The sequence below is a fragment of the Fundulus heteroclitus genome, chromosome 4 (assembly GCF_011125445.2).
Source record: "Fundulus heteroclitus isolate FHET01 chromosome 4, MU-UCD_Fhet_4.1, whole genome shotgun sequence".
Taxonomy (NCBI): Eukaryota; Metazoa; Chordata; class Actinopteri; order Cyprinodontiformes; family Fundulidae; genus Fundulus; species Fundulus heteroclitus.
Window position 1 is genome coordinate 5,297,652 of NC_046364.1, and position 16,426 is coordinate 5,314,077.

Consider the following 16,426-nt stretch of genomic DNA (forward strand, 5'->3'; position numbering starts at 1 on the left):
TTATACGTGTGCAAATAATGAGCCTCCTCCCTAATATTTGTATTTTATTATAGTATATCATGTCTCTTTTTATCTGTTTTACTCACTCTGAACTGTCATTTATGTTCAATCCAGTAGGTGACCACTCTAAACTAGTTTGGATTTAGCAGGCCTTTTATTGATGGACTATTCTCCTATTGAGCCCTGTTTTTTTCAGTGTTTTGTGAATTTTAAACTTTAAAACATCCATTTCTATTCAAATAATTCTTCATTGTCAAATGTTGATGTGAGAAATGTTTTTCCATATTTCTTGCTTTATTTTTTTACCAAGATTCATGTTTCTTTACAATCCCCCACCCTTTGCAAAAATTAGCTTGACTTGGCAGCAGCAAAACAATAAATGGTGGTTCTTTCTGTAGTCTATCCGGCAAAACCTCTCCAGACTATGAAGAACAGTTCTTTTCTAATCCGGTATATTATAACAATGATAATCGCCCACAGAAGAGAGGCACGAACCTGGGCAGCTGTTGTCGGTGCAGTTCCACGCTCCACCCACACATGTGCTGAAACAGAAAGCAGAGAGGTCCACAGGTGGTTCTGGGCTACATGAAAGGCTGAGCTAATAGCAGGATTACTGACAGAAACTGGACACATCAAGCCCGGGCGGTCGGATCTGAGGAGATTAAAGGAACTGAAAGCAGCCGTTAGAAAATAGATCGGACTTTGTAAGCTGTAATAAAATTTATATTTAACACGGTGTCTATGCAGAAAAGGAATCTTTTTAAGGTGGAAAAAAGAAATCTAATAATAAACTATAAAAGTTTTTCGTCAGACATGGTTAGAAAATCTAAAAACAATATAAACATATGCTTTTTTTAAAGTTTATTAAGATAGGTAGAAGCAGGACTGTAGAGGCTTAATGGATTTAATGCAACGCTTACAAGCGGTAAAAATCCAAGATATTTTAACAAAACTAAACAGAGAAGTTATTAAGAGCTCACCAGTTGTTGCACTCCTCCTGCAGTGTTTGTCCAGAGGGGTAAAACATGCCGTGGTACTCACAGGGACAGTCCGCCGGTGCCACACAGCTCCCATCCTCATAAATTAGACCTGGGGACAGATATACAGACGATCTTTAAGGATTTTCAACAATAACATGCAAAATTGATGAACTACAACAACAAATTCACATATTTTTGATGTAATTCAGTCAAACGTGGAAACAATATTTCAAGATCCTTTAAAGCTGAACCATTTTTATATATTTATATATATATATGAAATAGCAGTAAAATAGTGTGTAGCATTCAACAAATCTGGACTACCATATAGGCTCTAAAAAACACAAAATGGCCGACCCAAGTGTTGCACAATAAAACCAAACTTATAAGACACAAGAGCTGTAAGAAGGTGAAAAGAAAGAAATATAAAACAAGTTCAACAAATAGAAACCATCTGTCCAAATCTCACACTAAGTAAAACTCTTCTTTTAAATGAGATCGATCGATAAAATGGAGCACAACTGTAAAAGACTGAAAATTCAGAGAATTTAAAAAAGTTAATGTGGAAAATAAGTTAAACCGAGCTGTAACCAGATATAAACTATCTATACAACCCTGACTCAGTGCAAAAAGAAGCACAAGAGATCTTAATAAAGCATTTACTATTTAGGGGGCAGTCAATTACAAAACTTAAAGGGCCAAAAATGAGCCCCAGTTCAGTTTATTTTAGTCAATCAAGCCACACACCACTTTACATCTGTCCAAGAACCTATTTAGACAAAATAAGTTTAGAAGTTGTTTTCTTTTTACAAGTGTCTGGACTCTAAACAGCTGAAATTTGTGATTCTGGTTTTGTTATAACGTGTCAAAGGAGTAAACTACGCCATGTGGATGTTGCTGTTGGGTTTAAACAAAATGGCTTCAGTGTTGATTTCAGATCATTTTCTGCTATCATCTTGGTATTTTTTTAACAGCACTTTGGATGAACAATATGCTTTATAAATACATTTAATTTGGGTTTTGGGTCGTTTTTTTTTTCCTATCAGATGTTTGAGGAAAGCCACAAATTCAGCTTGAAAAAAAATCTTCTAAATGTTTGAGAACATGCTCAGGAAAAATGCTCAGAAGTCAAAGCAGAAACAAAATCAAAGCTCAGAATGGAAAGCTTTATGAAAAAACTAAGATGTTTTCTTCTGCCCCAATGCAAGGAACAAAAAACAGTTTCAGTTCTCAGACTCCTACAGGCGGATTTTGTCTGCAACAAATCTCCACCTAATTTTCTCTCTCATATCTTAAAGATGTCTTTAATCAGTGAACTTATATTGTGTTTCTGGTCTTCCCCATCATAATGGATAAAAGTTGCAATAACTGCATTGTTAGCATTATTTATTGGCTCTTTCTGCTTCTGAGCCCTTCTAACACCGCAGCTGGCTGAGAGTCGAAACTCAACTCAAACTCAGTTTGTGTTGCCGAGAAGCTGTTTGATGACATGATTTAATGATTATATTTCAGTGTTTTTTTTAAGCAGCTATGCTTCAGTTACATGACTAATACATTAACATTAATTAACTGCATTATGCTGTTAATTAGCGACGTGAATCAGTACTTTTATCAATTCATTTCTTGGTGTCAAAAACTCACTAGTGTGCTTAATTGGTAAATAAACCTAGGAGTCATCTGCATACGTGTTTTCTATAGTGCAAGCTGTGTTTGATTCGTATTAATGCAGTATTGTATTATAGTAGCACGTCGTCAGCATTGCACAATCCACTTAGCTCAAAGTCAAATTCCACATAGCTGGCAAATAAAGCTGATTCTGATTCTGAAAAAATATAAATTTAAATGCTAAGTTTCCATAACCAGGGTAGCAGGCACAATAGAAAAAAAAGGAATATAACTCAGTTCTCCTGCCTGGAGTCTAATAACAGATAAGAGGGGTGATACAGCTGGCCCGGTCCATTTGGCAGCCAGCACACATGCAAACATTCATGCACACTCACCATCACCTTCGCCAAATCAATTTATTAACAGACAATTCACCTATAACTCATGGATTTTGACATCCATAGGAGTTTTTTCTGTCGTATGGATGCACATAACACACCAAGCACACAGTTAAGCATGTCTTTGCATGTCTTTGTGCTGAAAATCAGAAAAAAAGCTAAATTTAAAAACCTATTGAGCAAGAATACAAGAAAGTGTCTCGTTAGAAGGCATGTGTCAAGTTTTCCAAATGTTTATGTTTTCCGTGAGCTTTGTAATGTTAAAGGCTGTTAACTTATGGTAAAAAATCTGAAAAAGGGGACTTTAAATGAACAAAAGGTGTGGTGACGGGGCCACAGGTTTCAGATGAATAAATAACAGATTCAACACGTTACCTTCAGGACAGTAGCATCCGTCTAAGCAGGCCAGCTTGCTATCTATGCATGTTTGTTCCAGGTTGCAGGATTCTGGGCAGCAGCTGATGCATTCCCTGTACTGCAGCCCGAGAGGACACCGCTTCACTGGTCACAAAAAGTAAAATACAATGGATTCAAAATCTTTTTACCCATCACTTTGACTTTAAACAGTCAGAAACTGACTTCTTTTTTGTTTTTGTTTTTCCCGAAATAAATCCAAAAGGTTTTACCAGCAGGGCTTGAAGAACTTACTGCTTCATGTTGACATTAATATTTGATAGAAAATCAGATCCTCCCGTCTACAAAGCGACACATCAGACTACGACCTCATCGGTTTAATGCATGTAAAAGCGTACCACACTGAGGAATGTGCTGCCTCCAGTTGTGCAGTGGGTGGTCAGCATGGGCGCAGGCTCGGGCGTATTCGCTGAACACCTGGCATACCACATCGCCGCTGGGACCCGACCTTCAAAGACAGAAAAGGACTGTTCGAGCGAAGCCAGGAGACGTGTGGTTACACAACCTGGTTCACTGGGCCGATCCGACTGTGCGGCTCAAAATAACAACCCGCAAAGCCTGCGACGCTGGAAACGAAAAGCTGTTCCTGGGGAAGAATTATGCTTGTGAGGACAAATCATTGTAGTAGGAGCAGATTAATGGGGAGAATCTTATTTGAAAATCAATTCCCCAAACACACAAATGGGGGTAAATATAACAATGAGCTGTCGAACTAAACCACTCTTGGCACTAGGTCATCTAATGTTATTGGATGTGCTTGATCCTTACAAATATAACTGCAGAAAGTTATGAAATTAAACTATAAAACGGCAGAAATGCAGCTTTTAAACATGGTCCACAAATGTTTACTAGGGTTGAGGAGGACGCTTTAGGGAAGCCATTCCAGATGCTTCGTATTAACCTGTTTTATCCATTCAATTCAATTATATTTATATAGTGCCAATTCACAACACTTGGCACCTCAAGGAACTTTACAAAGTCAAATTAAATCACTTCATCCAGAGAGATTGGTGAGACAGTTTCCTCTCTAAGGAAACCCAGCAGGTTGCATCAAGTCTCTCCAAGCAGCATTCACTCCTCCTGAAAGAGCGTAGAGCCACAGTGGACAGTCGTCTGCATTGTTGATGGTTTTGCAGCAATCCCTCATACTGAGCATGCATGAAGCGACAGTGGAGAGGAAAACTCCCCTTTAACAGGGAGGAGAACCTCCAGCAGAACCAGAACCAGGCTCAGTGTGAACGCTCATCTGCCTCCACCCACTGGGGCTTAGAGAAGACAGAGCAGAGACACAGAAAGCACAGAAGCTCACATTGACCCAGGAGTACTTTCTATGTTAGACGGTAATAGTGGATGATCTGCCTCCCCTGATGATGTCACAGCTAACAGAACGCCAGACCAGGAGTACCTTCTATGAAGAGAAAAATGACAGAGAACAAAAAGTTAAAAGTTGAAATAACAACAAGCAATGCAGATTGGAGAGCAGTAGGATAACTCAGTGGAGTGAGAGAAATGGACCCTGATGTCCTCCAGCAGCCTAAGCCTATAGCAGCATAACTACAGAGATAGCTCAGGGTAACCTAAGCCACTCTAACTAGAAGCTTTGTCAAAAAGGAAAGTTTTAAAATTAGTCTTAAAAGTAGACGGGGTGTCTGCCTCATGGACCAAAACTGGGAGTTGGTTCCACAGGAGAGGAGCCTGATAGCTAAAGGATCTGCCTCCCATTCTACTTTTAGAGACTCTAAAAGTAGCCATCAAAACACCAGTTTCGATGGTTGGAATCATTGTCCTGTTGGAACACCCAATTGTGTCCAAAGTTTCAACCATCTGACCCAAACAGTCACTGCCAGAATAGTAAGAATTGGTTAATATGATCAGGAACAACCCAGGAAAATGCTGGAGTCAGTTTAATATCGCCATGGACTGAGAGGGTGTCAACCAAGAAAGACGCCCCTGCAACAACATCAACACCTTAAACCTGATCTAAGATTTACAGCTGCCCGCACTAACTAAGCAAAATGTCTTCTGGGTAAAGATGAGAAACAGATTGACCTCGTTAATGACTGCTCAGTAGGAGACAAACAAATGGCCGTGAAGCCTGTAAAGTTTAATTAGAACATTTTAAAATTTTCTACATAAATAGTTCCTTTGACCAGGAAGATACTAAATCTGGTTTTCAATTAACGTTTTATAACCAACAGTTTTTATTGGATAAGTTTTTTTTTTGTGAATTTGTGCTTTTTTTATAAAGACTTGTTTTATTTATTTATTTATTTATTTATATGAAGTTGCGGTTGAGTGTGCCTGTGAAGAACAACCTTCTGTCTAAAGCAAAAAATAGGTAAATGGTCACATATACAAGAAGTATGTTTGCTGAGGTCAAGTTGAGGGTTTGAAACCTTCTTACTGGCAAACACAGCGGTGGCAGCATCATGCTGTGGGGCTGTTTCCCTGTCCATGGCGCTAGCTCATTGCAAAACGCCATACAATATCAAAAGAAAAGGGGAGCTACCTCAAAATTCTTCAGCTTCACCTCAAATCAACAGATGAGTTAAAACATGGACTGGATGACTTTTTCCAACAGCCTGACCTCGACTTTGTTGAAGGTTTGCGGATTAAATGAACTTCAGAAGAAGGCTCAAACAGTCAGCCAGTGAAACTGTTTGTGGTTGAGATGCAACCTGCTTAAGGACATTTATATAAATGTTAATGGAGATTTGGTCTGTGAGGATTTATGGAATCAAAGCTCTATGAGGATAAGAGGAAAATTTGTATGTGCATTTCTTGTTTAAGAAATTGTTGTTTTGTCAAAGGTTTTACATTGTTTGGATATTTATGCTCATGACGAAGCCAGCGACACATTTTTTGTTTTTGTTAAACTCAAGGATTTTAGTCCAAACGTAGGCTTTTTGACACGTGAAAACACATATATGTCTGATCATTTGTCAACCTTATTTACAGATGTGTCTGGAGAAAAAAACTATATGTCTAAAGAAAAACTTATAATTTTCAGATATCAAAAAGCCGATGTTTAGATAAATGTTTATTAGAGGCTAATTAAAACTTCTGGATTTCCTGATTTAATCACCACATAAACATAAATTTATACTACTGCTTCTTAAATGATGACTGATGTGGATAATGGTCAGTTTACGGCATATTCATTAATAATGATAGAGCCAAAGCCTTGAGTTTCCAAGAGGATAAAATGAAGTTCTTTCAACAGCGGAGATTGCGATCAGTTGTTCTTACATGCAGAGGTCGTTGGAGCAGCTGGCCATGTAGGGCAGCGGGCTCACAAAGTCATGGCAGCGCTGGAACGGCGGGTCCAGCAGCATTGCACAGATCTCCTCCACTTTCTGCAGCCAGAAAAAAAAAAAAAACATAAAGGTTTCTACTGAGAACCCTTTAAATTTGATCTTGTTTTAGTATTGGCTCATAAGTAAAATGCTTCCTTTTTTTTTTTTTTTTGTCTCACCAGAAGGATTTGAGCTTCGACACGAGCACAAGGTGACGAGAAAGCAGAGGGAACGAGAAGACATCTGTCCTGATGGGGCTCCATCTCCATCCAGCTGTTCCCAAACATCTCCACATCCTGGGTCAGCACACCTTGGGAGGCGGGAAAACACACAGTCTGGCTGGTAATTAGTGAATGATTATTCTCTCTGCATTAGTTCAGTTAACCGTCTCACCGTAGCTGGTCTTCAGGTCGTCCTGAACGTCTGCGTTGAAGTTGCCGCAGAGGCCGCAGGTGCGGCCCACGAACTCCGGGCTGAGTTTAATGTAGACCGAGCCACTCCGTCCCTCCCAGGCCAGCGTGAAACCCTGCTGCTGCGTCACCAGCACATACTGGGAGATCTGCTGCAGCTGCAGGTCGTGGATGTGATGAGGCAGCTGCAGACTACACAGACGGCGGACATGCTGTCATGTCTGAGGACGTGGCGTTAGGGCATTTAGATAGCAAGCGTGGCTAACCAGCTAACCTTTGGCCTTTGAAAGTGATGCTGGTGGCGTGCAGTCGTATCTCCCCCTCCCACGGCAGGAAGACGCTAACAGACCGCTGACAGGAGTAAGGAGCAGAGCTGCAGTTTGGGTCATTGTGCACCTGCAAATATAAAGATCCAGGAACAAAGCGTTCAGTTAAACACAACAAGTCTAGTCTGGCTAACATGTTGACTTCAGACATGAAGATGGGTGGTTGATAATGTTTTTGGAGAACGAAGCACATTAAACACTGTTCAATGAGGGTGTGAATTAAAGCTGTAAATGAAGGAACTTTTATAGTTTTCTATGTGCAAAAAAAAGCATAAAGAAGCTAAAGTCTGTGTGTGCAGTTGCTGTAGCTATAATAGGCCTGCATGAATTATAATGAACAGATCTTCTGTCAAAATCCTGGGACGTTTGAGGATTTGGCTTTCATCTATCTCTGTTTTTCTCTGCTGTTTAATCTTCTCTGGTTTTAATCATTTTAGTTAAAATGTCTTAGGTTCTTTTTTTGTACTTTCCTTACCTGTGGTTCCCTCTTCTGGGATCCTGCTCATTAGTCCCCTCAGTTCCTTTTTTTTAACTTATTTTCACAAACCTTAATTTGATACATAACAAAGCAGTTGTGATGTGCCTTTGTAAACAGCTTCTCTGGGTCAATCGTTTTTAGAACCCCGTTTCTATGCAGTCACAGCAGAAGATTGTCAGATTAGACAGACAGGTTCTCTGAACATCAATTTTAAAGTCAAGGATCTTGCTCTGCACTGTAAGTTGACCGAACATGTGGTCTTGGTCTTGACCATCCCAGACCTCCCAACCAGACTTTGGCAGGCTCTGACTTATTTCTTCCAGCATTGCCTGCATTTAGCTACAGGGCGTTCAGGGTGATGTACAGCGTTAAAAGTTACATTTTAGTCTCATCTAATGAAAGCACCTTCTTCTACATTCTTCTCCTTGTCCGTCCCTGTATGTCTAGGTGGCCGGCCATGTCTTTGTGGATTTGAACCTGTGCCACATCCCTTTCTGTTTTAGAATGATAGACTGAACAAATCCCTTTGAGATGGTTGGATTTTTTTATATATATATAACTTAACCCCCCCTTAAATGTTCTCCCTGACCTGTCTGCAAGGTTCCTTGGTCTTAACGTTGCTGTTTGTTCATTATTGCCCTCTAAAAAGCATCTGAGGCCTTTACTAAACAGCTAGATTTACACTGAGATTAAATTATGCACAGACAAAATCTATTTACTAATTAGTGTCTTTTGAAAGCACACCACACATTTCAGATTTTTATTTTATCCAACAAAACAAAAAGTGGGGGGAAAATACATTTGCTACGAGCTGTATTTCTCTGCTGTCAACCTCAGAGCACACATGCTTTGATTTATTTTGTGTGTCACATACACTCCCAATTGTGTAGAAAATACCCTCAAAAGAGCTAAACTAACAATTGAAATTAGTTAAAAACATCATTTTGTCTGACTTCTCAGCCAACATGCCCTTATGAAGACAGAGCTAAATGATTTCAAGTTATTGGGCTGTTTGTAAAAGACTTAATGGAATGGCAGCTGCAGACATACAGAGGAGGACAAGTCTAAATTCAAAGGATTTTGAATATCACCACCACGGTTAATGCACAGTTTTTAAGATGAAACCTGATCTTTATATGGTTTATAATTTTATGGTGTTGTTTCAAAAGCATCAGATTTTTCTCCCTGGAAGAAGGTGTGATCTAAACTTTTGCCATCATGTTCGTGCCTTGGATAAAATCATATATTTTTAATAATCAGTAAACACAATAACGTACATATTTTGGTTTTCCCAGGCAAAGATAGTGTCTGCTGCCTTTTGATGGAAACAAAGACCTCGTCTGTTCCAGTTAGTTTCAAAGCAGTCAGGGAAATTGCACTATTTAAAGGTAATTGACTCTAATTGCCCTTTGAATTAACTTAAGGACAATCTTTCCTCGGGCTGGGACTGATACTTGCAGAATCCAAACCTGACCGAGCCAAAAGCTTCCCAATCTGCAACAGGGCAACGAACCAAAAGCAAAACGTTTGAGCTTCTCAGAGTCAGGAGGATTTCATTAGTCTGAACTGACCTGGACAACAATGCTGGCTTGGGTGGTTTCCTCACAGTCCCTCAGCAACGTGTACGTGCATCGGCCGGGGAAGTAGAAGTAAAGACCGTCAAAGGTCTCAAAGTTGTACTGGCCCCACGTCCGGCACGTCATCTCCCTCTCAAAGCCAAGATTTGGAACTGGGCATATGAAAATATGAAAATGCAATGAGCTCCAGCTAATAATGTGTAAGAGCAGACAAAATCCTGGAAATATCAGGGTGAAATGATTACACAACATATAACTGCAACAATTTTAAAAACAGGATCAATATGCACAGGTTTAAATTTTACTGAGCATTTTCTTCAATCTCCATTTTTCCACATAAGAACAGATTCACCAAGGTAATTTTTTTAATTTGTGCTGACCCCAAATTGGCCAATTCCTACTAAGCTGTGGAAAGTGTTCATGACTGATCGTATTTTTTTATTTCCGACATTAAACATTTTGTTGAAGAGCATCCAACGAACTTACAAAAGCCCTTTAAGGACATTTCTAAGCAGCTACAGGTTTCAAGATCATCAGTTGAAAGAATAGCATGTTCAAGTTATTACTGAGTCACCTCTTTGGAAACTTATCATAATGTTAGCCCGCTTTATCAATTCTTAAACAAGTTTGTGGGTTTTTTTCCATTATTGGCCAGTTGGACAAGACCCCAGCGGGAATTCTTTAATCAACCTCTGGGGCAAATCATCCTCTCACAGACACCCAGAACCTTTACTGAAAATTCAAGCTACCCAGATGGAAAAACTAAATGCAATCTGGAGAAAAGCTTTATATTCAGAAAACAAAAGATTGAGCTCCTTGACCAAAGAGGCAACATGAATGCTTGGAGGAGTCAATGTGAGGCTGTAAACCAAAGCCTGCCAAATGATGAGTATGGTGGTGCTTGGTTTTTTCTGCAATTACAAAAATATATCCATCCAAAATGCCTTTGAGCAGATAAAGTGAGCCAGCATTTAGTCTCTGGAATGGCGTTTCCAAATCCTTGTTAGAAATGTGTGGATTATGCATCAGATTTGTGTCCATGGCAAAAAATCTTGTGCAACCAATTCTTGTTTGGACAAATGATTGGATATGCATGTTTGTAATAATTATTTACTTGTGTTCGGTTCTTTGTATATTTAGTTGATAGCTTCTTTAGGGCTCCACTTAGCTCATTCTGTATTAATTAGTGTCTCTCCCTCAGCTTCCCTGCTTTCCTATCAGCCACAGCTGCTCCCCATGTCCTCTGCTTTGTCTTCTGGTTTGCTCATCATTGCTCCATCCCTGGCTCTGTAATTCAAGCTCACTGGTTGTCATCTCTCTTTGCAGGATTCTTCTGTTTGTCTGTAACATACCTATTTCTTTGCCCGTTCTCCATAACCTGTTCCTCTTGTGCAAGGCCAATCTGTAGGCTTTTTCTGTATTTTTTTATAGAACTCTGTTTATTCTAGTTCAGTCTCTGCACTTGGGTCCTTTTACAAACTGAAACATGGCAAGGGAGCTAAATATTCAACTTAATGTAACATGACAGAAGCTCTTTTAACTTGATGTATTGGATCTGCATCCAGTAATGTTTCTATTGACCTGCTCAATGAATGTCCAGCGGACTGAAGTCAGAAAATAAAACAGCTACTCACTGTCCCGCTATCCCCACAAGCTCAACTATGACTGTATCTTCAACTTATATGATGTTAATCAATGCCAAACTATTTCCTTTAGCCAGGAGAGTAGTGACAAGATCACTTTTGCAGATGACATTGTGATGTTTTGAGGGTTGAGGGTTTGTGTACAAATTGTTTTAAAAATAAGAAAAGTCACTCCCAACATATTCCAAAGCAAACTCACTTTAATTTTCTGTCTTTTCTATATGAGTTGTTTAAGTTGAAGATAAATACTCGTTTAAATTCAGTGAATTAGGAGAGGTTTGTGTGGTGTGAGGTCCGAGGTCACCTGTCTGACATCTGTGCCCGGTGGCCTGAAACAAGCTGCAGTCACATGACTCCGACAAAATGCACTGTCCTCCATTCAGGCAGGGATACTCGCATGGCTCCCCTGAGAGAAAACAGTAAAACAGACTAATTACCACTCTGTTAGTTGAGACTGAAGCATTTAAAGAGGATTATTTCTCCTTTCATCTTATTTCAAGTTTTGCACAACATACGTATCAGATTCCCACACAAGAAATTCCTCAGTCTCTTTTATTTGTACTGCGACAACAACAAAATGCCTATTTAAATTATTTGCTCCGATTTAAGGAAATATTCCCTCCTTCTGTTGAACTTTACATGGCTCTGTTGAGCTTCAGTTAACGTTCTGGTCAGTGAACGCACCGCCGACCACCAAAGATGGTCCCTTCAACTTTCATTAACACCATCTGTTATGTGGGCTTCTGGCTTCTCTGGCCAGTCAAGCACATCATTCACAAAAGCACAGGTTTGATGAAAGGGACGGTGGAGATCATTTGAGGTTAATACATCAGATGAATGCTATTTTCTTTCTGTCCTTTCTGTGAGTGAAAGGTAACAGTGATGCCTCATTTGTCACTAAAGCCACTAAATAATAGCAAAAATGCTTCACAAATGTGAATGTCTTAAAAACTGAAATGGAGATAAATTGAAGAAGTTTAGTCTAGTCTAATCACAAACCATAAAGCTGGTCACTGCCTAATGGTACCATCTGATGTAAGAAAAAAAGCCTCAGGTATAAATATTAAAAAGCAAAGCCATACTAATCTAAAGCCCCTCATTCTGTAATATAATAAAGCAAGTTTTAAATTACAACTTGATTCTTATTGAAATGTTCTTGACATTTTGTATTGCATTTGTAATGTTATGGTTTATAAGGCTAAATGCAGGCAAGTCAACAGACCTAAACACAATAAACATGTTAATATGTACTGCTTTTTTTCCTAAATTTAGATTTGTGCAAAGATTTCCTTTCACAGTTAGACGACAATTTCATAAATTATAAAAAACTAGAGTTTTTACGGAACGCAACTACCTAGTATTCTACCTGATAACCTGCAGGGCCGGTTTATTGGTCATATTGATGATCATTTCTGCCCTTGACCATTTCATGGCAATCATTTTCAGGTATGAAAAGGACCTCTCTTTCATGGTGGACCTTTTATATTGGCCAAGCATTAACTTGTTTGTACCTTCTTAAAGTAATTTTCTACTTATAGTTTAAATGTTATGTGACTCCAACATAAATATATAAAACGCTAATATAATGTAAAGAAAATGTTTACATTTTACATACAATTTCTAAATTACTCTCTCACCGAGACACAAATGTAGATTTTACTTAGACTTTAAATCTAATGGCAAGATATTGGGCCTGTAAGAGAAACCAAGGAATCCTAATGAATCCTAAATAAAACTGATCCCTTTAGGCACTTCAGAAAACATTTATTCGGGTTTTTTCCTCTAAACCTTTGCAATCTTACCTGGAAATCTACGTTTCGATGACTTCAGGGCTTCCTTGGCCTGCCTGGTGAGCTGCGAGACATTTACTGGACGATCATCTGGGGGAAGGGCTCCACTGACTGAGTTCCCAGGTGTTGATGTCAGTTGTTTCAGCGATAAAGACCCATTCAGTGCCTGGTCTGTGTTTATCAAATCCAGCAAGGTGTGGTTATTTGATATCCTGCTGTGAGACGTTTGCGCTAAAGTCACTGAATTTGTCGCTGATTGATCTGGTGGGGCTGAAATAGCTGGAGATTGATTATAAACTGTAGTTGTGAGGAAGGACTGGCTTGTTAGGTTTGATCGAGTCGCTGAGGGGCTCAGTGGTGCTTGGCTGGATGACAACTGGGTTGATTTTGTTGTACTGCCCACTGAATATAGGATTCTGGGAGGTGATTTACTGACTGGTGATTGGCTAACAGGCCCTGTGCCTTTCAGTGATGGTCTAGATTCCGCTGTGCTTATTGAAGGATTGTAAGACCCTGTCTTCTTTGATGAGGATTTTCTGGACGGTGCTTTAGGAGGCATTTGTTTTTCTTGTAGGGAACTGTCTGGTGGCTTTTTGGCTGATGTGCTTTCTATTTCTTGGCTAGAGTGTTTGGTTGTTTGTACAGGTTGAACTGGTGCAGTTACACTGTGTTGTGACTGCTTGGGATTTGTTGTTTTGGTTGGCCTTGGACTGGATGATGCTTTGGACATTACTGATGTGGTTGGAGATGGGGCTGTAGTAAGAGACTGGCTGGTTTGTGTTAATCTATCTAGGACCTGGCTTTCTAATGCTGCGCTGCTTGGTGCTTGTCCTGTTGCCGTTGTTACAGTCGCTAGTCCTTTATTGACTGATTGGTTTGACGTCTGCTGTTCTGGTTGTCTGGAAGTTGCTGATTCACTATTTTGGGCTGTTGAGAAGGGTGATTGATTGGCTGTTGTTTTGGTAGCTGGTGGTTGGCTGTGTGGTCCTCCTTTGTTCTGCGCCCAGCTGGGTGGTGTCCGGTTGGTGGGTGTTTGGTTTACTTTATTGGTCCAAGTTGGCAGTTGGTCAGATGTTTGGCTTTTTGACGCAACAGTGGTTGTGATTTGCTTGGAAATCTCTTTGGTGGTTGACAGTTGGCTGGACAGTTCTGTGGTTGTCATTGTTTGCAGTGAACTGTCTGTTGATTGGCTGGTAGATGTTGTGGTTGTTACTTGTTGGGTCAGTGGTACTGGGTTGACCCGTAATTGGCTGGTTTTTAAAGTCTCAGTTGATGCTTCACCAGAGAAAGCTGTGCTGCTTGCTGACTTTTTAGTATCTGTTGTGATGCCTGATGATTGACTGGTTAGTACCTTACTTACTGTTGACGGACTGGTTGTTTGGGATTGGATACTGGTTTGGGTTTTGTCTGACTGAGTTGTCTCAGATGGTTGGCTGGTTGGTGCTGTTGTTGATGGTTGTTCGAGCAGTACTACTGGGATGACTTCTGAATGACTGGATGCTGAAGTTGTTGACGATAGACCAGCTGAAACTGTGCTGCCTGGTGAGTGATTGATATTCTCTGAGGTGCTTCCTGCCTGACTGGCTTGGTCCACAATGTCTTGGGACTGGCTGGTTGTGAGTAAGTGAGTGGATGGTGGTGGGTTGGTCTGAGATTGGACTGGGTCCGTTGTTTGGCTGGTTGATGTTGTTGCTGTCCTTTGTTGAATGGGTGGAACTGGGCTAGCTTCTGACTGGCTGTACTGTGTAATCCCAGCAGCTGACAAACCAGATTTGGTTTGGAACTGGTTTGATGTCTCGGGTACAGATTGTTTGGGGGAGGTGCTACTGCGTGTTGATTGGCTGGGTGTTGGTGGTTGGATGGCTGATGAATCAGTTTGGGATTGGTTCAGTTGTGCAGTCTTAGTAGACAATTGATCAGGTGAGGTTGAGTTGACCGTTAATTTACTTGCTGGTATTGATTGTGTTGTTGGTCCTGTGCTGGTTGGGGATTGGTTTGATTGTCTAGTCTCAGTTACTGACTGTAAGAATGGTTGGGTGCTATTTTGGGTATTGCTCTCTACATCTTGGCTGCCAGTTGTTGTTCTTGAGGATGATTGGCTAGATTCAACCAGGGGTACAGATGACTGGTTAACGCTTTGGCTCCATAAGTCGTTTTGTGTCCTCTCTATCCTGGCAGACGTCAGGTTGGATGCAACAGTCCCGTTTAGCAGTGATCGCCTCGAGGCTGAAGTATTTGTTTCTAAGGCAGAAGTGGCATTGTGAAGATCCTTGAAGGAGAAAAACATTTGGTGTTTCAAGCAAAAGATTTTACCAGTTAGTCAGAAGTTATACATAAACGATTGAATCACTTAATTATTTATATAGATTAGATCTAAAAATGCCATCAGAAAACAATCAGCTCTTATGTTTAACAACAGATGTGTTTATGGGGGAAATATTCTTCTCTGAATTAAGAACAAAAGAAGGTCTGAGAACAGCGGAGGCTTAAAAGAAGAAGCCTTTGTTGATGATTCTCTGTGACATGGCTTTTTCACTCTGGTTATCTGAACCCCTCTCTCCATTTTCAGGGATCATCAGGTGTGCGATGTCTGTTTGTCGGAAATTTGTAATCACGGGATGCTTTTGGTGTCGTGAACCGTTCTCGGCTCTTACTTCGATTCAGGTAGCCGAGAGGCGTCGTATCAGAACCACCTCCAAGGACACAATAGGAACACTTCAGGATTAGATTTCTCAGAAGTTGGAAAAGCATCGTATCATCAGATTTGTCTTTTTGTAAGTTAGCTTTCATAAACCACTGGACCACCTTGTTCCAATAATTTGAGCCTCCCTTGATACCTGAGCCCTGAAAAAGAGGCTTTCATCTCAATGAGCATGAACAAAGCAGATGGCAGGGGGCTACGGTGGGAGCGTGACCACGAATTATTAATCACTGATCAGTATCACAGATCTGGAAACGGAGCAGACCCATGGTAGTGTTGAGTTCAGCTCATAGATCCAACAGGAGGTAAAAATGAGCTTTTGACCTGTGACCCGGTGCTACTAATTGCATTGTTCATTTATGAGCTCCCATAGTTTGGACTGGATTCTCACGCCTGTTTGTACCGGGGGGAGGCCAGACAAAAGGTAGACCAGATAGCGGCTCGGGTGGAGGAAGAGCGAGACAACAGCGTAGCTACTGAATATTCCTGCTGGGACACACTCACATGTCTACAAATGTCACTGTGGAATAACTTTACTACTGCGGACAATGGCTCACTTCTTGGCAGTCTGAGTTTATGTACACAATCAGCCTGCTCTGATTGGAATTTAAAAAAAAGATGTTTACTTTAAAGATCCTTAGGAAAAGTATTTATACCCCTTGGATAAGTGTCACATTTTGTCACATAACAAACTGTCGATTGTATATGAATTTTTTATTATACATGAACTTAACGTAGTGCATAACTGTAAGTAGAAGGAAAGGGATACATGTTTGTTTGTTTTTTTAGTTTTTACAAATAAAAATAA

At 40.2% G+C, this 16,426-nt stretch overlaps 1 protein-coding gene across 1 annotated transcript in view; it reads right to left on the reverse strand.

Annotated features, from left to right (window-relative positions):
- The window catches only part of otog (otogelin), a 91,091-nt gene that overhangs the window by 72,014 nt on the left and 2,651 nt on the right, over positions 1-16,426 (reverse strand). The window contains 11 exon segments of the mRNA XM_036135702.1: positions 496-542; positions 981-1,089; positions 3,359-3,484; positions 3,736-3,845; positions 6,647-6,753; positions 6,873-7,003; positions 7,087-7,295; positions 7,378-7,499; positions 9,479-9,636; positions 11,432-11,533; positions 12,930-15,186. Coding sequence (XP_035991595.1) covers positions 496-542; positions 981-1,089; positions 3,359-3,484; positions 3,736-3,845; positions 6,647-6,753; positions 6,873-7,003; positions 7,087-7,295; positions 7,378-7,499; positions 9,479-9,636; positions 11,432-11,533; positions 12,930-15,186 — 3,478 coding nt within the window.